Source organism: Ochotona princeps, chromosome 28 (genome assembly GCF_030435755.1).
Source record: "Ochotona princeps isolate mOchPri1 chromosome 28, mOchPri1.hap1, whole genome shotgun sequence".
Taxonomy (NCBI): domain Eukaryota; kingdom Metazoa; phylum Chordata; class Mammalia; order Lagomorpha; family Ochotonidae; genus Ochotona; species Ochotona princeps.
In genome coordinates this window covers 21,518,957-21,544,365 of record NC_080859.1, presented here as the reverse complement: position 1 = coordinate 21,544,365, position 25,409 = coordinate 21,518,957, and the positions used below count along the sequence as shown (strand labels likewise).

Below are 25,409 nucleotides of genomic sequence, written 5' to 3'. Positions count from 1 at the left end.
GTGCACCTTCTGGGAGCACCTGCATTCAGGTGATGCCTCCATTTCGGACTCTAGATCCCTATTACTGCATACCCAGGGCAGCACAGGTTCTGGCTTGAGAGCTTGGACCCCTGCCACCCGCACCAAAGACCTATTATGAGTTCAAAGCTCTTGGCCTTGCCCTTGCCCAGCCATGGCTGATGCACAAACTGGGGGAGTGAATCAGCAGACAGGAGCAAGTTCATGTGCTCTCCTTCTCGGTCTAGTTTTCAAGTTAAATAAGTTAAAAAAAAAAAAAAGCATTAGCTGGGGTATGTGACTTAACGGAGTGGAGGGTATCAGAGCAGGACATCCTGAGACATCCAAACAGATATGAGTGGCACAGGTATTTCCTTGACAAAAGTTGGGGGTGCTAAAAAGAGGTATAGAAGCCTTAAAAAACTATAGTTCATTAGGAGTGATTTGGTGGCACAGCCAGCTAATCTTCCGCCTGTGGCCCCAGATGCCAGGTAGGTGCTGATTCATGTCCCGGCTGCTACACTTCTGATCCATCCCCCTGCTTGTCGCCTGGGAAGGGAACAGGAGACAGACCCAGTCCTTGGGCCCCTGTACCCATGCGGGTAGTGTTCCCTGGCTCCTGGCTCCTGTCTTCAGACTGGCCCAGCTCTGACCCTTGCAGTCATTTGGGGAATGAACAAGCAGGTGGAATATGTATCTCTCCTTCTCTCTATAACTCTGCCTTTCAAATAAAAAAAATTTTTTTTAAGTAGTCCATTTTGGCAACTAGACAAGGGTCAGATCCTGAAGCCACTAAAAGCATTGCAGCATCCATTCTGACTTCTCCAAACCTCTTGTGAGTCACAATGGGGCTCGCCAGCTTTTTAAAATTCGTTACAGACACAAGCACTGGGCAGTGGTGAAAGCAGTGTGTGGGCTGCCTGTGGCCCAGCCTGGAGGGCCAGGCCGTGTGCCCCAGCTCCTTTCCCAATGCCAGCTTCCTCTGCAGCTGCATCCAGGAGAGCAGAGCCCAGCAGAGCCCGGAGGGGCAAGGATTTGGATCTCTGACAGCCTTACAGGAGGGGAGAACCAGTTTGGAGTTCCTAGTTCTCGCTTTGGTCTGGGCCAGTTTCTGCTGATGTGGGCACATATGGGGGGAATGAACCAGTGGATAAGAATTCTGTTTCTCTCCCTTTTAAATATATAGAATTTTTAAATCAGAGAGAGAAAAAAAAAATTAGCAGAGACTAAAGTGAATATTTTGGACTCAAGCCCATCTGATGAAAACAACTGTGGGACTCTGGTTAAATGGAGGAGGGCAGGCAGGTCTCGCTGGCCTGCCTTCTCCAGGGACAGGGATCACTGGGTGTGCTCAGGAAGTGGGTCTCAGCTTGCTCACACTCAGCTGCACCACACGGCAGCCAAGCAGCTCCACTGAGCACAGCGTGCTGCACAAGGGAACTGGCAGCACCAGTTCCTCTTTCGGCATCCCTAAGACGGGGACCCAGCAACAGCATTCTGAATTAAAAACAAAGAAAGATTCCTTTGACAAGACTAGTACGTAAATACTAGCACAACCAGAATTTCCTGACCACTCAAAACAAGCAGAGGGCCTGGTGCGGTGGCCTAGCAGCTAAGGTCCTCGCCTTGAATGCACCAGGATACCATATGGGGACCGGTTCTATATACCCAATGGCCCTGCTTCCCATCCAGCTCCCTGCTTGTGGCCTGGGAAAGCAGTTGAGGACGGCCCAAAGCCTTGGGACCCTGCACCCGCGTGGGAGACCCAGAAACTCCTGGCTCCTGACTTCAGATCGGCTCAGCTCTGGCTGTTGTGGCCACTTGGGGAGTAAATCATCTGCTGGGAACTATTCCTGTCTGTCCTCCTCTCTCTATATGACTTTCCAATAAAAATACATAAACCTTTTTTTAAAAATTAGAAAAGAACACGAAACAGAAGTTGGGACCAAGGGAAAACAAATAACTTGACAACAGTTCCTGAGGCAGGTTGCCTCTGTGGAATCTTATTAATATGAAAGCTCAGAAAACATCACCGAAGTGCCAAATGCCTCCACCATGCCTTGAACAAAGGTGTACGCTCCTTGCTTCCAAACAGGGAGTGTCTGTGTGTGTTCTGTCATCTCCATCGCTTGACTAGGATTGAGTTATTTTGACCTTTCTCAGCATTGTGACACAGGTAGCCTGACAGTACTTCTTTGTATTACACTGACCTGAATTCATAACAGAAGCAACATTGTATTTTGAGAAAATAACTGTTAAAAAAAAAAACAAAACAGCATAGCTGTCCTCTGGGTAGTATTCTGGAAGAGACAGCATCCAAAAAGCTTTCGGGGAGCTGGTAGGTTCCTAACAGACACCCAGTCCCACCTGGGAGTACCAGGGTTCGGAACCCCACTCCAGCTTCCTGTTGATGTGACCCTGCGATAGCTCAAGTGATCGCCCTCCTGGCACCCACGGGAGGTGACCTGGATCGAGTGGGCACCTGGGGGGCGAACTGGTGGGTGGGAGCGGGCCTTTCCAACAAGTTCCTCAACAAAACTGTTCACGGCAGAGGGGCCTCCATCCTCCACAGGCGCTTCCTTGGCTCTTTTATAGCATTCTCGCCAGCTACGGCTCTGGGCTCGCGCGGATCAGGCCACAGCTGCTTCTCTCTGATCCAATCAACCAGCTATGAACGGTCACCTTCCCGCCGGCTGAGGACCGTCTGCGGTTCCCCAGGCCGGGCCTCGCCACGCCGGGATCCCCAGGTGTTGCTGGGACCGGCGAGCAGGGCCTGCGTCCCGGCCCGAGGGAGATGGCGTTGACTTCTAGAAGAAACCAGAGAGCCGCGCTCCGGGCCTCTCACGGGCCGCGCCCAGGCTCTCCCGGCGGCCTCCGGACGCTCTCCCGGCGGCCCCGGCCCGTCCGTCCGTCCGCACACCGCCCGACCGCCTCCATCACCGAGGCCGCCCCCATCACAGGCCCAGAGGGGATGGGTGGTGGCCTGAGCCAGCCCCTGCACCGCGCAGGCGCAGCCAGGCCCGCTTCCTGGCTTCGGGAGGAAGTGGCGGTGCGTCACCTCCGGCCTCCCTCTAGCTGCCATCTTGCGTCCCCGCGTGTGTGCGCTTAATCTCAGCTGGTCCGCCCGAGACCCCCTGAGCGCCAACCCTAGTCCCCCGCGCGGCCCCATTTCCGCTCGGACAAGGTACCAAAAAAAAAAAAAAAAAAAAAGGCTGTAGACGCCAGCGGCGTGGGAGGAAAGGACGGGATCGGGGGCGGGAAGTTCCCGGCAGGAGCCAAACAGGGAGGAGAGGGACAGGGCGATGCGACGGACGGGCGCCCCCGCTCAGGCCGAGTCCCGGGGGCGAGGTCGAGCCAGGGGCGGCGGCCCCGGGGGCGAGGCGACGCCGTCTCTTCCTCCACCTCGCGGCGGAACCCGAGGACAGGAGCCTCAGGTACCGCGAGGCCTGCGGAGGAGTGGCCGGGGCCGCGGGGTGGGGTGGGCTGGACGGGGATGGGGGAGCCGGGGCGTGGGGTGCAGCCCCAGGCGGCTCCCGGGGGTGCTCCCTGGGTCCCCCGAGATCCGGAGCTCGGCGTGGGGGCGGGAGGAGGAGGAGGAGGAGGAGGGGGTCCCGTGGGCAGAACGGGCGAGGAGCGCGAGCGAGAACCGGACCTTGCCTTTTGCTCAAGATGTCCTTCGTCCCCCCCGCCCCATTCCCCCACCCCGCCTTTTATTTCTAGATGAAAGAAACCATCATGAACCAGGAAAAACTCGCCAAGTTGCAGGCGCAAGTGCGCATTGGTGGGAAAGTAAGTTGAGTTGCTTTTGCGGTTTTTTTTTGGGGGGGGGGAGAGGGGAAAGGGTGGGAGTCGTTGGTTCGTGGACTTCCCAAATTGCTAAGGGCTTTGCAAATCCAGGGGAAGAGAGACAGGGGTTGGAAATAGATTCCTAAAATCAGTCTCGTTTAAAGGGGATGAGAAGTGAACACTTAAAAAAGTTTGCTTTTATGTAGCTATGCCTCCGATGTTACAATGTATAAAGCCGAACAAAATGCTTCCTAGTGTCATTTCAGTTAGATTGTTGTCATCGGAACTTTGAGCTGTAGGAAGCCAGTGCTTTAATTTTCTTCTTAAGCCTAAACTTAATGGGTGTGCTGGCGGCTTTTCCTGTTCTATCCGAAAGTGGCAAGTCTGTGTGCCTCGTAAATCGAGACCTTTCTGTAACGTTCTTTGACTTACCGTGCTATTTGGCATGGTTTGGCATCCGCAGGAGAGATCCCCCACTCTAGGTTTGTTTTTTTGGGTTTTTGTTTTTTTAGTGATTGTTTTTCCCCCTGGTGGGTGTTGATCTTTTTCGAGAGAATTTCTGTGGAGCTCAGCAGTTAGTGTTTTCAGGAGTCACTTGCTTCCCTCAGAAGTTCTCTTGAGCTGGTGTCTAGTTGTGTTTCGTATTGTTAGCACATTCCTGGTGTGTAACAGCGAGCCTGCCACTGCTTGATGGAGCTTGTAAGAGTCTGCACTATGGTTCCTTCCCTAGGAGCGTTCCCAGCTTGAAGCATTTACTTTCACGTTCCACTCTGAAGTCTGTCGGGAGATGGCGCAGTTGTACTTAACGAATAAGGGGCAGCTTTTGCAGGACTGGTTGCAGCCAGCCGAGGGCTCCTGTGTTGTCCTTCCCCTCCTGGCTGCTGGGTTAGCACGGCCACAGCGAGGACTAGCTGTTCCTGCTTTGGAAACACTTAACACTGCTGTCGCCCTCAAGGGCCAGAACAACCGGTGCTGTTCTGTGTCGGGTGCTCCCGCATGTAGTGTTTAAACCACTGTTCTTTTGTTCTCCCCTTACTGGGCTGTAACTCTTGAGGGAAGTCCCTAGCGCTAATGAAAGCCGTGGTTTAGAAGGGTGTTGAAGGTTGTTGTGGGATTAAACTTTCTTGGTATCCTAATGTCTTAATACTTGCTAAATCAGAAAGATATTTCTGTAGAAATTGTAGTAAGTGTTTTCTATATCAGGAATTTACTTGCATTGATTGTGAAATTAGGTAGATTACTTTTGCCTTAGTACCGCAAGTGTTTGTGGGTGAATATGTTACAACAGCCTGTTAGAGAGTATAATCAGATTGTAGGACATCAGGTATCTGCATGAGCACTTTAAGGTGACTTTTACACTTAGAAGTTTGGGAGGGGGTTGGTAGCCAGCATGAATGTTTTTATGCAGCGGTCTTTTCTTCAGCTAAAAAGCCCCCATGGTGGCCTGTAAGCCTGGTACCCGTGGCAGAAATCTCTTCAAAAAAACCTGGTTTCACACTGTAATGTATGCCTGGTGCAACAGAAACAGAGTGCAGAGATGGGCATGGTTGGCTTTGGGAGAGGAGCAGCTGGAGCAGACTTTGGAAGGGTAAGGAGGAATTGTGGGGGCGCCTGGGAAGCAGTGAGGTGGTTGTGGCAGTCCTAGGCCGCCTTCCTGGAGCCAGATCCTGGAAGCTTTCAGGGGGCTTGCATTTTCGTGAGAGGCTTGGTAGAATGCACTTGTCTCTTACAATAATAAATGCTAGGCTAGAGAAGGGCGAGTGTGGGAGTCGTCGCTCTGCTGGCTGCCTGAGGAAGGCCAGCAGAGACCTGCAGTGAGGGAGGAGGCTCGGCTCTGGGCCTCTGACCTGGGCCGGCCACCTGAGGCCTGGGAGCCCTCTGTGGGAGCCCGAGAGCCCTCCGGTGGGAGCCTGCGTGGCCTGTTTTGTTGGCTGAGGATGTCTCCGTGAGTGTGGTAGGATCAAGAACCGAACAGGAAAGACAGGCAGAGCGTGGCTCCAGAATTTGAGATTTTCTTCTTGGATGCTGTCAAAGTTGGGGAACGTTAATGTGGTTCTTTCCTGCACTACCGTGACTGTACCTGCTCATTTGATGCTGCGTTTGAATTGCCGCTCAGGTGGTGGTCTTTGTGGACCTGAGGCCTGTGTAGCAAGTAGGACTTCGGAAGCATCTTGAATAGCAGAGAGGCCGGAAGTTGAGAAATTAGGAGATGTGTAGACAGTTCTCCTTTTCCGATTTCTGCTTCGCTCTCGGCCTTGGCTTCCCTGCTGCCGGTGTGGAAGCCTGTGGACAGGGCGCTGCTCCGCAGAGGAGAGCCGCCTGTCACAGACACGCTGTGTTACACTCGGGTGCTGTTTTCTCCTTTTCTGCCCACTTCAGGGAACTGCTCGCAGAAAGAAGAAGGTGGTGCATAGAACAGCGACCGCCGATGATAAAAAGCTTCAGTTCTCCCTAAAAAAATTAGGGGTGAACAATATCTCTGGTATTGAAGAGGTGAGTGTCGGCCTGCTTTGCTCAGAAAAGGTAAAAGTTTTCATTCATTAAAGAATTTATTTACTGTTTCCAACAGAATACTTTGTGTTCTACACTAGACTGAAGTTTCTAAGGGGTGTTTGCTCCTGTTACTACGGGAGGTTGTGAATCTGAAAGCTGTCGGGTTGTGTGCTCCATTCCAGGCAGAGGCTCCCCGCGGCTTCACTTGGTTTTTGTTTTTTGCTTTTGAACCAGTGCGGAATTACTGTGGGAGCTGTGGGTGGGGTCCCGAGCAGGGACCAGCTACTGTCGGCTTCACTCTTTCTAAAATATGTTTGGTTTTAAGGACACTGGTGGGCATTGCTAATTTTTTCTCCTTCACAGGTGAATATGTTTACAAACCAAGGAACAGTGATCCACTTCAACAACCCAAAAGTTCAGGCTTCTCTGGCAGCAAACACATTCACCATCACCGGCCACGCTGAGACGAAGCAGCTGACAGAAATGCTCCCCAGCATCTTAAACCAGCTCGGTGCGGACAGCCTGACTAGCTTGAGGAGGCTGGCCGAAGCTCTGCCCAAGCAGTGTGAGTTGCCTGGTGGTTTTACTGGTGGGGTAGTCTGTGGCAGCACGTTACTCTGCCATTTTCTGGCCTAATATAGGTGTAGATGAATCGATTTAGAAAAGCAGGCTTTAAAATCCTTAAACTTTTATTAATTAGCTGGAATGAAATGTTAATTTGAGGAATTTTTTTTTTTTTTAAAGATTTATTCATTTTTTATTACAGTCAGATATACACAGAGGAGGAGAGACAGAGAGGAAGATCTTCCGTCCGATGATTCACTCCCCAAGTGAGCCGCAACGGGCCGATGCGCGCCAATCCGATGCCGGGAACCTGGAACCTCTTCTGGGTCTCCCACGCGGGTGCAGTGTCCCAATGCATTGGGCCGTCCTCAACTGCTTTCCCAGGCCACAAGCAGGGAGCTGGATGGGAAGTGGAGCTGCCGGGATTAGAACCGGCGCCCATATGGGATCCCGGGGCTTTCAAGGCGAGGACTTTAGCCGCTAGGCCACGCCGCCGGGCCCTGTTTGAGGAATTGTTGTTAACTTAGCCTAGAGTTCACTAAAGCTATATAAATAAGTAAGGTGATGGAGCTTAGCGGTTTGACATGGCAGGTGCATCGTGGTTAGGATGCCTGCATCCCACATCAGAGTGCCCGGGCTCAGCTCCCAGCTCCGTGTCCTGTTCCCAGCAGCCTGGAGCGTGACCGTTCAGGTGACCAAGTCCCTCGGTCCCCAGCCCTTTGGGGCATTGGGAAGGAGTAAACTGACTGAGGGAGGGAGTCTCCTCTCTCTGTGTCTCTTTTCCTTATTAGCATTTGTGTTCTTAGCAAACATCTCTGTGTTGGAGACCCTCGGGCCCTGCCAGTCACTGCAGACTGAGTCACAGTGCTGCGCTGTGGGACCCCATGCTCCCAGCCAGGTGTCGCACTACTGCTCACTGTACTCAATGAACATGTAGCAGTGTGCAGACTTAAATTTTTTTTTTAGCTAAGAAAATATGTCATTGTAAATTATCTCTCTTCAACCAAGTCTGTAAAATTTGCATTGCATCTATGAACTTGAGGACGTGGCCTACCAATATTTTCGTGTTTTTTTGCTAGCGTGTGATGCGGCTTTTGTTAGAAGCAGAAGTTGGTTGAGTGTGCATCAGGCGAGGCGGCTGCTTTATGGCGAGGCTTGCTTGCTTCAACATTTGAAGGAATGCGGAGTCCAGTTGGGATTGAGTCTGTAGGGTTTGTCGTTTAGTCGTGTGTGTTGCTCTGGTGTGGATTCCCTCGGTGTGGTTTACGTTTGAAACCGAGAGCCTGGCTCTGCTGCGCCTTGGCGGGCACAGTTGAACCCACGTGCAGTCTGCCTGTGGGGCGTGTGCCAGCCTAGCCCTGCCTTCTCAGGGCTCTCAGGTGGTACTGATGTGCGACGGAGGAAAATGCATGGTCCTTCTGGAAGATAGCTCGTTTTGTTTCCCACACATGCTTGTTGCCTCTTTGGTCTCCCAGAGTCAGTCTTAAAGAGAGTGTAACTTGCTCTCCCCATGGTGCAGTTTGGTTAGCTGGCTGTTCCTAGTACTTCTGTTTCCAGCCATCAGAACATGATTGTGTTGATAATGCTGTACGTGATGCCTAAATGTCACTTGTACATGTGAAAGTAAGTTGTCATGATACTTTGTATTTCATGTGTCCTGTTTGTTGTTTGTGGAAAACCTGGATGAGTGGATCTATAAGTAATACTTGCATTTCCCTGTTCCCAGCTGTGGATGGAAAAGCGCCGCTTGCTACTGGGGAGGAGGATGACGATGAAGTCCCAGGTAGGAACTTTCCCTGTGGCTAGCCTAGAAAACGTTAGTGAGGTGGGTAGGATAAAGGATCTGCACTCACAAATTATCTTGGGCTGGGATTAATTCAAGGTGTGGGGGTAGAAAGACATGGCCCTTAGAATGAGGGGCAAATAGTGTTATTTAACTAGGAGTCGGTTTATTAAATGTTTAGTTTGGGATGTATTATCACTTGAAACAGCTCTGTAGAACGCCACTGACATTTCCTGTTCTGAAACCCGTAAGTTTGTGAGAAAGCAGACAGCTGTTGTCAAAGTGTTTAAGCAGTAGCCACTGTAAAAGCAGTGGCGATAGAACTGCTTCAGCAGCCTTGAGGCCTGTATCTCACAGTCTGCTGGAAATTCACTTGTAAAGTACTGGAAGGCAGGCAGAAGTAGTCCTACTGTGTGCGTCACTGAGTGTCCTTAGAAACCGGAAAAAGCCTGTGGGGTGCCCTCGCTGCGTGGGATCGCGGACACGGGATTCTCACAGCGGGGTGGAGGGCACTGTGTGTCCTTCAGGTGCGGTGTTCCGTCACAGCTTGCCCTCCCTGGGATTGGTTAGATGCCAGCATTGCACTGGGCACCCGAGGGCAGTCTCCCTAAAAATAAAAGGGTTTCCTTTCTGATAAACTGATTGTGTTTTGAGTTTCAGAATGTGTGTTCTCCTCTTTTTCTAGATCTTGTGGAGAATTTTGACGAGGCTTCCAAGAATGAGGCAAACTGAATGGAGTCGGTTTCTGACGAAAGTAGAACCTGAGGAAGCTTCCGGGAGCTGCTGTTTTATATTATGACTGCTTTTTAAAATTGTTTTGTTTATGATCTGATACAATCTAGATCTCTAATATTTTTAAGCTCAAGCCCCTTTGACAGTGCAGCTCTTTTCAGTTTTTGCTTATATACAGCTCATTCTTTGCAGCTAATTAAGCTGAAAAAGCCTGGGAATAAAGTTTGAAACAAAGATTAATAAATTTCCTTGCCTAGTATGTGATTTAAGTTTTTTCATTGCATTGAAACATTTGTGCACTGTTCACGAGGTTGAATTTTAGGAAGCTTATCATGGAATCTGATTAAAGGTGTCAAGTGTGTATGTAGTAGTTTAGTGCAACAAAGGTGGTGTAAGATTGTCTTGTTTTGAAACTCTGCAACTCTCAGGGTCCCAAGGGTCGGTTAATAGGTGGACGTGCACATGAGAGCTGTATTTCTTAGTTGTGCAAGGTGCCTTTTCTGTATCTATTTCTAGTTTTAACATGTTTATTTTTATTTGAAAGGTTTGTAGAGGAGTAGTCAGGCCCAGCACGGTGGCTCAGTAAACTAAATCCTCACCTTGCATGTGCCAGGATCCCGTATGGGCAGCAGGCACTATCCCAGCTGCTCCACTTTCCTTCCAGCTTCCTGCTTGTGGCCTGGGAAGGCCGTCAAAGACGGCCCAGATCCTGCACCCGTGTGGGAGACCCGCTTTAGATTGGCTCAGCTCCAGCAGTTGTAACCATCTGGGGAGTGAACCAACAGATGGAAAATCCTTCTCTCTGTCCCTCTTTCTCTCTGTAAGTCTGCTTTTCCAATAAAAAAAATAAATACATCTTTAAAAAAAAAACAATCTTCCATCTGCTGCTCCATTCCCCACATGTCCATAGTGACTGGAGCTGAACTGATCAGGAGCCTCCTCCAGGTCTGTAGGTGCGAGGACCCAAGGTCTTGGGCCGTCCTCCACTGCTTCCTAGGCCACAGGCAGGGACCTGGATCACAAGTGGAGCAGCCAGGACACCAGCTACTGCCCACACGAGAGGATTCGCCGGCTACACTGGCCGGCCCTGTGACATCATCTTTTTTTGATGATTATTATTAATGTGTTGAGTGCCTTATGTGTAGCTTATCTCATCATCAGTTATAAAAAGGGGACTAGTAGTTGCATTTTGTAGATAAAACCTGAAATTCAGTCTTCAAAAAAAAAAGTGGAAGTCGTGTGTCTTTCAGAACCTTATTATTGTATTTCAGGCCAAGAATTTATGTTCATTGCAGTTTGCAGGTACCTTTTGAAAATACCATACTACACCTAAAGGTCGCGTAGGATTTAGTTAACTAAGCCAAAAAAAAGTTGTGTGTAAACAGTATTTGCACATTGTTACATTGTGTTATCTTCTGCTACAGTAGCCGTGAGCCAGGATTCCCATCAGTTTACAGAGATACAAGGAGGTGGGTGTTGTCTGGCTGGCTCTGCTGTGTGCACACCGCACACACTTCTTCCTAGAACTGGCCTAAGGCGGGTGTGAAGTGGAGCTTCCAAGTGCTGCTGGAGAGATTTTTATTTTCCCAGTTTGTCTGCTGGTTTGCTTCCCAAGTGGCCGCAATAGCTAGGACTTGGGCCATCGTGGCCTGCTGCCTCCCAGGGTGCCCGTGGGCGGGGAACTGGGCCTCAAACCTAGGCGCGCACTCAAGGTATGCAGGCACTCCGTGCAGTAGCTTAACTGTGTACTGAACACCTGCTCTGCACACACACCGAGTATGGTGATGGGAATATTCCCAGTTTATCCCAAGAGACGCTGGGGTGTCAGCCTGTCTGGCAAGTTTGTGGATAATGCACTGTTTGAAAAGCTCCAGTGTGACACTGGGACAATGGGGACGGGCCACACCTCTCAGGACAGCCTGCTTATGAGCCATACTGGGCTCTTCAGTGTTCAGATCATGATGTGGGTAGTTCTGAACCATCAGGAGTGAGTGGGCTGGGTCATGCTAAGCTTAACAAATAACCAAGGAAATGGAGTGCCTGCAAAGGCTTATCCCAAGATAGGTGTGGTTTGCCTGTGGTTGGGCCCCACTTGACTCCAGGAGCAGCCTCTAATTAGAACCTTGCCAAGGAAAAGATGCTGAATAGCCAGCTGGCACCGGCAGCGTGGGCTGGGAAGTGAGGCACAGAGTCGACAGCTTTCCTCAGATCAAGTCAGATGGGCCCGGGCGGTGGTGGCGGGACTGGGCCAGGAGGCTTCTCGGGCCTCCTCCATTTAAACAATAGGGTCTGTTTCATCCTTTGCTTGACAGTTCCTACAGCTGCTGTGACATGATAGAGACACTCTGTTCCTTGGGCTTATGGCTTATTACTCTAAGCTCCATCCACCCCGAAAGACCCAGCCATACAGAGGAAAACTTCAGGTGAAACTTACCTGAGATCGTGCAGCCCTGTCCGTGGCAGGAGCTGGTTCCGCTGGAGGGGCATGGTTGTTGGCTGTTCACTAAAGATGAGCTCTCGAACCAGTTCCAGCTGGATCTGAAGAAGGAAGAGCCTGACATGGCATTTTTATTTGAGAACTCATAGGATGACTACTCATTTGTTGAAATGACACGCGTGTCATCCCCATAGTAACCCTGGTTGCACAGGACAGGAAACAGGCTTAGAAACTGACGGAAGCTTGGGTTTGATCTCAATGAACCTTTTTTTTTCCTGTATTACTCGGATTCGTGGTCTTCAGTCCCACTTCCCACTTCCCTGACCCTGGTCCCCAGGAGAATGTATGTGTAAACAGACTTTGTATGTTAGTGATTTTTTTTTCAGAGAGGTCTGAAGACGTCCCATAGCACTTGTCAACTTTTCCAAAACGAGTTTTCATCACTGCGATCAGTACAGTCTTGATGCCGTGTTTGTAGCAGGCTTGGGGAACGTAGCCCCGGCCAGCCCGGAGTGGCTCCAGCATGGACACGTAGGATGGTAAAGCCAGACGGTTGGGTTATTTTTAAAATGATAGCTTTTTTAAATGTCAAGGTGGGTTGGAAAAAGTTCTTTGGCTCTTAAACTTGTATCAGGCTGCTCAAAGGGAAAACTGCGATGTTTCTTTAAGATCCTGGATGCTTGGGCGAAGGGCTGTGTACCTTGAAAAGCCAGGAAGAGTACCCGAACAGCATGAAGAGCAACACGCTGGCAGTGACATACACAGGGAGGGCCCAAATGGGCCAGCATGTCTAATGCACAGTGGGAAGCTGGAAGGTTGGCAGCCAGCAACAACATTTCTCCTGTGTACACCTTTTTGTTAAAGCATTGTCTGTAACCCCTGCAAGCATTTCTGTTTGCCCCTAAGATAGAGGAAATGGCCTACTGGGTGCATCCTGATAGAGCGTGTGTATTCCTGGGACAACCACAGGTTTTAGAATTGGATCAGCTGTTTTGGCAGCCTGATGACAGCCATGCCAGGCTGTAAGGGGATCAAACGGTGGTCGGTGGTCGACAGGGCTGGGAGAAAAACGGCGGAGACGGGCCCAGGACCTGCCAAGGCTTAACAAAACATTTTTGATAGCCAAAGCTTTCAACAAACTTATGTTTGATCTTTATGGAAAAATTTGCAAAGACGCCTGAAGGAATTTGGTAGTACACAAAAGAGTATTTCCTTTGTCAAATCTTGCAAAACTGGCTTTGTTGACTTAGCTAAAGAACTCACCCACTTCAAATATTCACATTGACAAGCTACTGAAAGGAAAGAATTGCCCAATGAAGGGTATAAGTGTGATTGTTTTAAGAGATTGTGGGTTTTTTTGAAGAGCAGTTACAGAGGAAGGCAAGATGGAGTGCTTTGATCTGCTGGCCTACTCCCACGGGGTGCAGGGGTCCAAGGACCTGAGCCATCCTCTGCTGCTTTCACAGCCCAAAGCAGGGAGCTGGATGGGAGGTGGAGCAAACCGGTGCCCATCTGGGATGCTGGCTCTTCAGGTTGACGAGTAGTATGCCTCGCCAGTGTGCCAGCCTCTGAAGTTTGTTATTTAAGGCTGGTTGTTTACCAAGGCTGAGGTTAGAAGGATGATGCCCTTCAGGCACATTCCAGAACCAGTGATTGTCACACAGAGGTGACACACCCCACTTGGTTTGTAATCACAAACAGGTGTTTGCCAAGTAGGTGATGAAGAAGGGATTATGTCACAGCACAGCAGGTTAGGCCACCACCAGAAACTCCTGCTCCTGTGCCGGGGGGGGCCAGTTTGAGTCCTGGTGCCCCACTTGAGAGTCAACTCCATGCTAATTCATCCAAGAAGGCAGCAGAAGATGGCCCAGGTGCTCTTCCTCCCGGCTGTCAGAACTCTGTCCAGCTCAAGGCCAACATCTGTCCTCAAGAGGGCAGCAGAGAGCAGCAGCCGGCTCCCAAGAAAGCTGATGTTCTACAGAGAAACCTTGGTGTGCAGGCCTGACAGGCAGAGTCCAGCGTGCACTGTAAGCTGCTAAACAAAAGGCAAACAACAGCTGTATCGCTCCCGCCGGCATCTGGTCTGGAGGTTGAACCCTTGGTTCCCCTAATAGGCATTAACAGCCAGAAGTGCTGAGTCCTTGAGTCCAAACCCGTAGCTCAAGAGACTTGGGGAGGTTGCCAGCCTCTGGCGTGGCTCTGCGCCGCCTTTGCTCCTGCTGGCTGGAAAGGGAGAAGGTGTCACAGCTGCCCATCGAGACCTTGGGGTTGCAGCCCCGCTGTGCCTTTGGACTGCTCCCATGCTGGCCCCGCACAAGCCCATCTTCAGTGATGTAAACTACAGCAAACACTGACTGAAAGCAGGTGGAGTGAGCGCTCACCTGGCAGGTACAGCGGGATGCTGAGTGGGGCAGCCAGGCAGCCAAATATGTTCTACCCTCAAAAAAGGAGCAAACACAAAATGAGAGGCACTGGGCTCGGGGCACTGGACACCCCAGGCTGTGGGGTCAGCACACGGTGGCACACAGAGGCTTGTGCGCAGATCCGACTCCTGCGCCATGCCACAGTGGCACCGCTAGAGCCTGCCTGTCTGCCAGCGCCAGCCACAGGGGAACCCCCAGGCCTACCTAGGGTGGGGCACAAGATATCCTGAGACTGGCTGATGTGTCGGGGGAACCAGGGAAGGAGGGAACCCTGGGAGAAGGAGGCCGTGGGCACCAGGACACCGTGGGGACTGTGGGAGCTAGGAACACGTCTGAGACGTGCAGGAGATGATGCTGCTGTGCCCCATGCCCGGAGGGGAGACCCAGCCATGTCGGGGTACAGGGGGGCCCACGGGAAGAGCTTATGTGAGCCAAGACACAGAGCCTGAGACAGAACCGGCCCAATGGCAGGACAAATGCCTTACAAGCCAGGAGGTGGAATTTAGGAGCAAAACCTTAAGGAAATGAGAGAATAAAGCCAGAGCCTGTCTTCTGGCTAGCACAAAGAAAGGGAAAAGACCGTGGGGGAGACTGTATTGCAAGAACGGTCCGCATTAGGCCCAGGGCAACCTGAGAGCTCAACTGTGAGGAGTGACCACCAAACCCAAGGGCTTTGGGATTTCAGATCACAGAGGGTGAAGGGATATTCCAGAACTTCCTGGAAGGGGGGACAGACAAGCCAGGGGTAGGAATGACAGCACACGGCCCTAAGCTGGAAGACAAGGTGTGCCGTCATGACAATACTGAAGGACCCGCCAACCCCGGGGCCTCGGGAGTGTGGGATGAAGACCCATGGGTGCCTGAGAAGGGGCCACTTCTCCCCGCCCCTTTCTCTGCGCACGCTCCTCTCCTACGGAGGAGGTGTTCCCAGAGCAAGGCTGCCAGGATGGCCACGGAGAGGAACCACGGCGCAGGGCAGAGTGGGGAGTCTCAGGAGAGCACGGGTCCAGGAGCAGGCGCTCCCAGGAGGCACGCAGCAGCGGGGAGCTGGGCGTCCACTTCCCTCGACGGAAAATGAACGGCTGCAAACGGGACCAGGAAAACACAGGGATAGCACTGACCCAAGCAAACCAAGAAAACAAGGCGCTCATTAATTGTAGGATGAGCAAGCAAAAGAAAAACCCATCAGGTTTCCTTATTGGTGCGGGAGGAATTAATCTTTGCACAATCCTAATCGCACAGGCAGCGAACATGGGTTTATCAAATGATGAGAGACGCTGGCAGGAAATGGAAGGTGGCTGCGGTCCAGGAGGATTAAGACCATATATATCATACAAATTACGCATAACAAATTAAAGTAGCAACCCAAGCCTGCTGCCGGTTATGCTTTTCTTCCAGCAAGTCGTTTTGTATTTCTTAAAATCCGAGGTGCTTTGGGTTGTTTGAATCCCGCAGGTGTGAGGATTTCACACGCTACTGCACCATGACTGCCCTCTGGTGGACAGTTGGTGTATGAACCACCACGTGCAACCCGGTTTCAGCGAGGTTAAAATGAGGGAGAAAGAGTGCATTGGACATCACGGGCACAGAAAAGACTTAAATAAAACAAAGGTTAGGGGCCAGTTCCTTGGTTTACGTTAATGTTACAGCATGGACTTAAATCCTGACTATTTGATCCCTAGCTGAGGTCAGATGGTGTTGATGGGAAAGCGCTCTTACACAAAAAGTCCACCAGGGGGCAGTGCAAAGTTATCGGAGCAGCACACTGGGGTGTGCTTTGGGGCCAGAAAGGTTAACTTAGCTCTGTTTATTTATTTTTAAAATTCTTTTATTTTGGTCATCGTTACACAGTTGATTAGAGCACAAAGGGTCAAGGGCTACAGGAAAGTGGTTAAGACCATTGTTTCTACATTAATATTATAATTTTTTTCTGTGTCCGGTGTAAGGGGAGAGATAAAGGGAGAAGCCCCACCCAGCTCCCACCCATCCCAGGTCCCCGATGGGAGGCACGCTCCGAGGGTCCTGCTCAAGTAGTTTTGATAGTTCAACAGTTCTAAATTGCTGCCAATCTCGCCGTTCCAATCGCGATGAAACCTACTCAGAAGCCACTGGCTGACAGTCCCTTCATGGTCGGGGTTCTGAGAGCAGCAGTTCAGTTGGAGGGATCTCCAAAGAAACTTCATCTGAGATGATCCCAGACCCGATTCTTGTGTGTACTTGCCAGTACAGGGTCCAACACAGTCTGTCGCCCCAATCAGCTTATGCACATGCTGGTCGTTTGCAATTGCTCGGTCAGTTCTGTTTCCAGCCCTGTCCTCTACGTGAACTAATGGGTGTTGGCAGTCCAGCCCGATCCTGCCCACTTCATACTTGGCCCTCACACAAACCAGTGGGAGCTGCAGCCTAGTCGGGGCGACTCCCCATAATCCCCACCAGGCCCGCCCCTACCCTGGTTGCCAGTTTGTACAGCAGACTTGTCGGGTCTGTCCTGTATCCCATTTAGCTCTCGTACATGTCAATGGCCTTTGAAGCCTAGTTCAACCCAACCAGCCCTACTCTCCAGCCCAAACATGTGCTGGCACTTACCGTTCTCTTCAGCCACCCCTGCCCAGTCACGGTTTTCATGCTGTCCAGTGGGAATGGTAACCTGACAAGGAGGTGTCCACTTTTTCCTTACTGGGCCACTCCCACTCCCCCATCATGCTCTCCGCAGGTGGTTCTGCAGTTGAACTTAACAGAATTAGCCCCCAGTGCCAGCCTCTGCCAGCCTCTGCTGCGGCAAAGCCCAACCCACCCACACCCACTCTGATTTACGCTTGCACCAGTCAGAACAGTCAGCCCAGCCTGGCTTTCCCCTGATTTAGCTCACATGAGGCCAACAGGTGTTGTAGCCCTGCCTGGTCTGTCTGCCCCCATCCCAGCTCACACTCTCCAGTGGGAGTGGTGGTCCAGCAGGGGAGCCCTCCACATTCCCCCTACTGGCTTTCCCCACTCCTCCCTAGGTCTCACGTGTGCTGGTTGGGTGCTGCGGCCCAGCCTGGCTTGGCCCTCCTCGCCTCTGCATTTGCCAGTGGGTGCTGTAGTCTGGCCTGGCCCAGCCCACCCCCACCCACGCTGACACGCGCCTCTCCCACCTGTGAGTCTGGGCCCACTCACTTTCATTCCCCAGGACTGCCTCTTCAGCTTTGCTTCCCACCCTGCCGACCCAAAAGGCAGGTGGGTTGCAGCCAAAGGGTGGCGACGGATGCAGCATCGATGTTCCAGATGGAGTGATGTAGCTCAGGTCCACACGGCCATGCTCACCTCTGGCCTGCGGCACTGCCTTCTGGAGTTTGGTGGAACCTGAGTTGACAGCGCTCCTCCAGCAGAATGAAAGAACACCTCATTGACACTGGGCTGGCTTCTCCGGAGTCAGTGCGTGACTGATGCAGCAAGTTGAGCAACCCAAACGAGTGCTGGTTTGTGTCGGGGCTGATCTAACCCGCTGCTGATGCGCCGGCAAAGTAGCAAGAGCAGGTGGGAGGTCTGGAAGCAGCTCTTTGCCATCCGGGCCTAGCAGCTGCCACCACAGGGGGAGGGAGCCAGTGGGAGGGAAATCTCTTTGTGTCTCTTCCTCTCCCTTTCAAATAAATAATTAAAAAAAAAAAGTTCTAAATCTACTGCTAGAAATGATAATACATCTTGATTTACTTATATTTAATTTATTTTAATTATATTGTTTAATACAATGAAGTGTCCTGACTGGACAGGTAAACTAAAAAATTCTAAAAAAAAAAATCCAAATCATCTTAATAATCTTATATAATTTAAAAAATTAACATGTAAACGGACAGAGTACTTACTTAATGTCATTCTGTAAACAGCCACACTGTGCACTTTTTACTTGAACAATAACAAGTGTTTCCCTTACAGACGTACAGCAAACCCTAGGCAGTCAATGGGTTAGCACAAGAACCAGGGCACAAGAACCTCCACACACGTCAACATCACAGCACTTCATACAAAGACAGAGAACCATCTGTACCATAAAAACGTACATGCCACAAAACATTCATTTAGAATTTTAAGTATACAGTATGTACATTGATTTAAAAAAAAAATCAACATTAATCTTATTATAAACCAGTGAATTACTCAAAGGAATACTTATTCAAACTACTAAAAATCAGTAAATATTGCAACTGAGGTAAAATGTGTCAGTAAACAGAGCTATCGTTGGGGCCCAGGCGGCCGGGGGAGGGCGGACGCCGCCCTGCGTGCCTGCGTCACTCCTTGATGCTGTGCAGCAGCTTCAGCAGGTGGGCCTCGATAACCTGTTGGACTAGAGCACATGACGCTGAAATGTACGGACTGCCGAATTCAACGGAACACCCGCACGGGTCTCCTGAAGCACAACGTCCTTGTAAACAGAACACACGTAAGTATCCAGGTATCCTGGTTTCATATTTTTGAAACCGAGGAGAGCCCAGAGCACAGCATTTGACTGTGGAAATATTAGCTCAGTCTTGTACACAGAGGTGTACTTGTCCCACCGTAACGACTTTTAGCTGATGGGGAGACAGGAAGTCAATCATCTGCAGGCCTTGCAGGAATCTTTCTGCCCACAGTTCAGCAGCACGTCAGGTGTTAGAGTGACAGGCAGTGCTGTGTGACTCTCAGAGATGAGGATGCTTTGGGTCACCACCCTCTGCTACTTACAGAACTCCACTCCCATGAACCCTGCGAGTTCCGTACTTACCACTTCTATAGCCCAGGGCCACCGCCAAGTCCATAGAATTATATCCTGAGTCAGTTTCAATTGTTGGGTCAGCTCCATTTTCTGTACCAGAATACAAGAAAAAAACCTTATAAAACAGCAGGCAGATCCTCAGCAGCCTGGAAGCGTATTTCAAGCTGAACAAACTGCAGAGGACACAGGGCGCACAGAACTCGCTTTGGCACGTTTGAGGAAAGACAGCCCTAACATAAAGGTGCCCTGTGCCACGCTGGCCTCACCAACAGCTGACCACAAGTCTGCAGAAGGACACTTATGGGCAGCAAAGACAAGAGAGGATTCCAACACGAGGGCCAAAATGAAAGCAATAACCACAAAAGCTGCGGCTGCGGATCCAGGAGGACAGACCTGCTGCTCAGGCGGCAACCCCAGGGGTCGGTGCCCTGGTGGGAGGGCCATGCTCACAGGGCACCTACTCAAACCTGCTTTTTGCTGGCTTACCTAACAGCATCTTGACACATTTCACGTGATTTCCATGTACAGCGTAAAGCAAAGGCGTCCCTCCATTCTGCAAAAGGACAATGTGAGCAAGATTTAACCCACTTCATGTTGCTGGAAGACGTTTTGCTACAAGTTGGGCATGTGAAATTTAATTTTACTCTCCTGGGAGGAAACTAAATCAGAATTAGCAATTGCGGTTTGGACAGTAATTCTTTCTTCCAAGTAATTCATGAACTAATCTTCCAGGTGTTTGACACACTGATCGTTTCTCCAAACCAAACAAATCATAGAATTTATTTCAGTAATTAAAGATGTAAACTATTTATTTGTGAGCCATAAAGAGAGAGAGGCAAGCACCTGGGGGAGAGGAAGGGAAGACCATTCACTAGGTCAATCCCCAGAAGCCTACAGCGACTGGGATGCGGCCAGGTGGAAGCCAGGAGCCAGGACCTGGACACAGGCTCCACCAGGTGGCAGGGACGCAGTAACCCGAGTCCTCACTAGGGCTTCTGGGGTCCGTATGACCAGGAGCCAGGGCCAGGCACCGGATCCAGGTTCTCTGACACAGTCACAGTTCCGTTCCATGCCAGACTCACCCAGTCATATTCATTTACATCGACGCCACAGTCAAGCAGCATTTTGACGATGTCGGTGTAGCCTTTACTACAGGCCAGCGACAGTGCACTTTCTCGGCCGTGTCCTAACAGTTGGGGATCAGCACCCTGCCGTGCAAAGTGGACACAAGAGACTGTTAATTGCAACAAGGATGTGGTTACATCTGTCAGCAATAACTACAGTTCAACACTGGAATCAGGTAATGGTCTGAGGTTAAAAAAAACACATCATGGAAACTTCTCTCCATGGCCACTGCTGTTACCAAGACGCTCTGACGTCGTCTCTCCTCCCTCTGCGTCCATGCTAACTACGCTTCCTCTCTAGTCGGGTCACAGCTCCTCCGGGAAGCCTTCTCCTATAGGGCTGATAGGACTTAACAAGTGTCTGCACATACAAGTATTTCTCACTGTTTCAGGTACCATTAGTACTGTCTTCCTAGTAAGGTCCAAATTCCACAAAAATATGCAAAGCATTGAGAACTTTTTGCATCCGCCATCATTACATCTAGCTGGTTGGAGACATAAAAACTACTGAAGACTTAACTACACTTAACACTAGACATACACATTTGCTGAGGCATTTTCCTTACATTCTGAAGTAGAAACTCTACCACAGCTATTTGCCCGTGTGCTGCAGCCCACATCAGAGGAGTAAATCCTTCTTCATCCGTGTGATTGATAACATTTTCTATTTAAAAGAAAAGCAATTTTTGTGATCTAATTTAACAACCACATATTAATATCACTATGAAAATACTGGCATTCCAAAAAGTCGATTGTATTACTCAATGAAGTTCTCTTTGTGCGATTCTTGCTCGCTGAAGTACTACCGCGTGTCGCTGCACTGTGCAGCCTGAGTATTCGCTCGTGCCTCAACGCCAACAGCAGGGTTCCCAGAGCAGAACAGTTCACACAGACACTACCAGGTAAGATACACGCTCAGTACCAGGAGTCAGCAGGACACTGACCTTGGCCTCCAGAGACCAGTTGCAATTCTGCTCTGCCACTTTCCAACATGTGACCAGGGAAGACACTTACTTTCTCCAATACAATGAGTAATATCTTGCTCACTCTGATATAGTTAGGAGGATTACAACAAAAAACAGGGCTACGGGATAGCCCTTAGCATTACATAAATATACACATTGTAAAAACTTCCAAGTCTTACGAGGGCTCCCTTCTACTCTACTGCTAACGTTCCTGATTTTGAATTTCTCCTAATCTTGTGAATATGAATGAGGCCTGCAGAGTGTAAAAAAAGTACTACATGCAGTTACACCCTGAACCTTACTTAATCTCCTGGAATTAGTCCACTAAGTTCCAAAAGTTTTGTTTACTAGACAGCGAAGAAAATCTCCATACATTTATGGGCAATCAGAAATACAAAGATGATGTCTTTCTTAGAAAAGAATGGCATGATTCAAAACTCCCTGAAGTCAATTAACAATACTGAAACAACTGGTGAGTTTTCTGAAAAGCTAAAGTTAAGCTTTATCTTTATCTCATTGTATCAAAACATATTCCACATGAGTCACAGATCGAAATATAAAAACAAACAGAAACCCACAAAAGCTTCAGGATAACGAGTATGTACATTTTTCTATTACCTTAAGAGTGGAAAATCTCTTCTAAGCAGAATATAAAACCCAAAAGTTGCAAAGACAAAAATTAATTTAGCACTTACAAATGCTAAACTGTTGTTTCAAAACATCATAAGCAAAAGCAAAGGCAAAAACGCACAGAAGGGGCAAATGTAGGTGACACAAACACCAAGGAGCTGTTTTCCTCAACTTACATGGGGCTCCTATGCATCAACCTACAGAAGAGAGTTTGCACTACAAAATTAAAACAGAATATTTTAGAAATTGTAAATAAAACCACTATGAGAAACCATTAAGTCTGACAATATCCCATGTGAACGAGGGCATTGGGAAGTAGCAATTCTGGCTGTGGTGTGCGGACAAACATCTGATAACATCAATAAAAGAAAAATTACTATACCCCTTGACTCAGAAAACTCATGCTATGGATACACTACAGGGTCAACAATACCGGCAGCTGACAATGGCAAGCACGGGGAACAGTTAAAAAAACAAAGGAAAAAATCCAAGCACAAAGAACATAATACACGTGTGTGCAATACATTATAATGTTATGGGATTATCAAAAGAAACGAAAAAATCTTTATGTGCCTATATGGAAAGGTCTCGAAAACATAAACTGGAAAGAAAAAAAAAAGCCTGCAACTTATCCTTTTTCATTATCCAAAATAGCAACAGAAATGTTTCCTAGAAAAACTTTCTGAAGACTTAGGAAATTCAATATTTGCATTTGAAAGGAATGAACAGGGTCTTACAGGAAGTTCCAGCTTGTATACTTTATGCTTTTGAGCTCTCTGATAGGGTATCTTGCCTGGTGAGATTATAGCTTTATGCTTCCCTGTACTAAAATAAAACAATGACACACACAACAAACATTAATGTTTTGAAGAAAATACGTAAAAGTAGGCCATTACCTTGCTCGATTCGAGTAGCCAGATAGAGCATCTCCCCCTGAGCTGCCAGCTGGTGAACAGACAAAGCTGAAACAAACCACAGATGCTCATGTCCACCTGCAGGACACATGATTAGCACCTCACGGTTCACATCTACCTGTAGGACACGTGACCAGCGCCCCATGGCTCATGTCCACCTGCAGGACACATGATAAGCACCTCATGGTTCATGTGGGGCAATAACACTCTTTTCCAGAAAAATGCTATCATGTAAAAATGATTTCCATGGATTTATTTCTTAAAAAAAAAAAAAAAAAGATTTAGAAATCAGAGTTACATAGAGAGGGAGAGGCAGAGAGGTCTTCCATCTGATGGTTCACTTAGCCAAACAGCCACCAAGGACCCGAGCTGGGCTGGTCCGAAGTAGGAGCTTCTCCCATGTCTCCTACATGAGCAGGGGCCTAAGTATTTGGGTCATCCTCTGCTGCTTTCCCAGGAGCATTGGCAGGGAGTTGGACTGAAGTGGAGCAGCTGGGACTGGAAGCAACATCCATATGGGATGTTGACAGAAGCTTAACTCATGACACCACAATGCTGGTGCCTCTAGTTCTTTTCAAATCATCAGTTCTGATCAGAATATTTTTGGAGAATCTCTTCATTTCCAAGAAAGGCATTGCTTTGGCAGGGTTCTCCCTTTACGAATGTTAGTACTACTTGGTCACTGACTTCAGTAATATGCCTGGGTAGCCTTAACGTACAAAGGAAGACGATTAGAAGGCATGGGCAAATCTGTGTGAGCAAAACAAAGGCAGTGCACTAGTGGAGTGGGAGTTGTACGGAAACGAAGGATCGTCCGGCGACAGCAGGTGACTCAGACCCGGGGGAGTTACTGTGTTCTAAAGACAGACTGCACCAGGCTTTAGAACGGACATACACTCACATTCTTTTCTCAAACGCAGTTACTAACCGTACAACTGTACAGTTGCTAACCACTTCTTCTCTCATTAACATGCCCGTATCATATAAATATCTTCTAGTTCAGGTAGAGAAAATTAATTTGGTTTCCTCTAGAATGAGGGTACATTGTTTAAACTGTGTATTCAAAGTTTGAAAAAACATGTTTACATATTCATGTTATTCAAATGGAATATCATAACAAATCACTCAGATTTAATCACAAAATCATTTACTGATGAGTAATCCAGTTTACTAGTAAAACAAGAAACTTCGTACCCCAAGAACACAAAATGTCTTAAATTGCACTAAGTCCAGAAGCACTCAATTGTTTTTATAGTAAAGTTATAATGGTTTCAATATTTCTTTTTTTTTTGGGGGGGGGGGTTAAATATTTCAATCTTTGTTTTCAACGCAGTAACATAAAACACAAAATATTTAAACATACAAAAGTATATGAAAAGTTTAAATTATTAAAATTACTAAGATACCATTTGAGCTGGCAGAAAGAATATGCATTTAATGAAACTATTGTTTAAAAGCCAAATTCTTTAAGCCAGTAGGCGCATCCTACAGCATCAGCAGCCAGTACTTACAATTCGCTAGCAGAGGTGTGGTGGAGACCTCATTTCCACGGTGCTTGTTGGTCAGAGTGGTTGACTGTTTTATGGGCGAGAAATGCTTTGTCGTGGAGGGAGTGTAGACATGCCTTACTTGAACTCCCGGGGAAGGCGATGTATGGATATTGCATTCAGCTTCGGAAAACGAATGTAAACACAATAAAACAGTATTTTAATGACAAAATTCGTGATTTAATTCCTGTCTATCAAATGATGTTATTTTCATCATAAAGTCTATGCTAGCATCATGAGAGCTCCAGAAAGTAAAGTATTAACCTCGAGCAAGATCATCCTCAGAGGTTAGCTTCACCATGTAACAGGTCATCAGAAAAGGAATCTGCAGCATGATGTAGTAAAACACAAAACCTAATGCAAATTCCGTACCCATGGAACAGACTCTAAAAAGCCATCCAACAGTTCAGAAACCATCTACATTACGAAAAACCACACACAATTTCAACCTTTTTTGCACCAAGATAAGCTTGTCTAATTTCTTTTGTGTAGGAGCTTTCTGAAGCAGCCTTATGTTAATACCTTGCTTTTAAAAGGCCAAGGAATTTATTTTCTCATCTCATAAAATAAAGAAACTTCATCAGAGAATGTCATTTAATAACTAAGAAAGAAACTTCTTTAAGATGGACATTCCATAAATTTAGTCTTGGTTTCTGTGTAATTCTAGAAAATCCCACTACAACATGACTCTACTCACACTGAAAATCTCATGATAAGAAAAGACAAACAAAAAAAGCCAAGAATAACGAAAAAACTCCACGCACCCCCAGTCCCCGATGCACACCCCCACACACATCCAAATAAACAAAAACAGATGCAGACATATGTATACCATAACTTCCAACCTTTAAATAGGACAGATGCCACTTCCAGGTCGGAGTTCACTTGATCTTGAATATTTTTGCTATCTTCCTCGTTTAAGGACTTCACAAACCGAGAGCACACGTTCATATCAAATCGGTTTGGCAAAATGAATTTCATTCCCATGGCTACGCCCTGAGCTGCCCCGTCTTCTGCATGTGGGTCCAGCGGGTGTTCTATTTTGATGTCGGGCATGCCTGCGAGGCTCTCAGTGCTGGGGCACTCCTCCACTATGAGCTGGGCACCGATGTCCAGACTCGCCGATGTAGCCATGTCTGCAGCTCCAGGACTACTAATTAAAACAGTTCTTCATGCCCAGTAGCGTCCAGTGTATTTTCGAAATTCAGATCTTTAGAAGAAAATCTGAAAGAAAAAAAAATTACAAAAATGTATTCCATCAATTTAGGCAAAAAGTACAAAAAAA

General features: G+C 48.5%; 2 protein-coding genes across 4 annotated transcripts; one reads left to right on the top strand and one right to left on the bottom strand.

Annotated features, from left to right (window-relative positions):
• The first annotated feature begins 3,024 nt into the window (after positions 1–3,024).
• BTF3 (basic transcription factor 3) lies at positions 3,025–9,614 on the top strand. 2 transcript variants are annotated; one of them, XM_004586162.3, is made up of 6 exons: positions 3,025–3,181; positions 3,718–3,786; positions 6,163–6,276; positions 6,640–6,841; positions 8,567–8,623; positions 9,309–9,614. In XM_004586162.3, exons 2-6 carry the CDS (start codon positions 3,718–3,720, stop codon positions 9,353–9,355), a joined length of 489 nt encoding a protein of 162 aa, XP_004586219.1. In that variant the 5' UTR covers positions 3,025–3,181; the 3' UTR covers positions 9,356–9,614. The 2 variants fall into 2 exon arrangements, with proteins under 2 accessions (XP_004586219.1, XP_004586218.1); XM_004586161.4 differs by having other exon boundaries at positions 3,064–3,431.
• Positions 9,615–17,939: 8,325 nt separating this feature from the next.
• ANKRA2 (ankyrin repeat family A member 2) lies at positions 17,940–25,321 on the bottom strand. 2 transcript variants are annotated; one of them, XM_004586163.2, is made up of 8 exons: positions 24,970–25,321; positions 24,089–24,247; positions 22,560–22,625; positions 20,635–20,732; positions 20,027–20,152; positions 19,431–19,497; positions 18,954–19,034; positions 17,940–18,536 (listed from the first exon to the last, which is right to left on the bottom strand). In XM_004586163.2, the coding sequence occupies exons 1-8, from the start codon at positions 25,256–25,258 to the stop codon at positions 18,481–18,483; spliced, it is 942 nt and encodes a 313-aa protein (XP_004586220.2). In that variant the 5' UTR covers positions 25,259–25,321; the 3' UTR covers positions 17,940–18,480. The 2 variants fall into 2 exon arrangements, with proteins under 2 accessions (XP_004586220.2, XP_058512331.1); XM_058656348.1 differs by having other exon boundaries at positions 24,957–25,062.
• Positions 25,322–25,409: the final 88 nt, after the last annotated feature.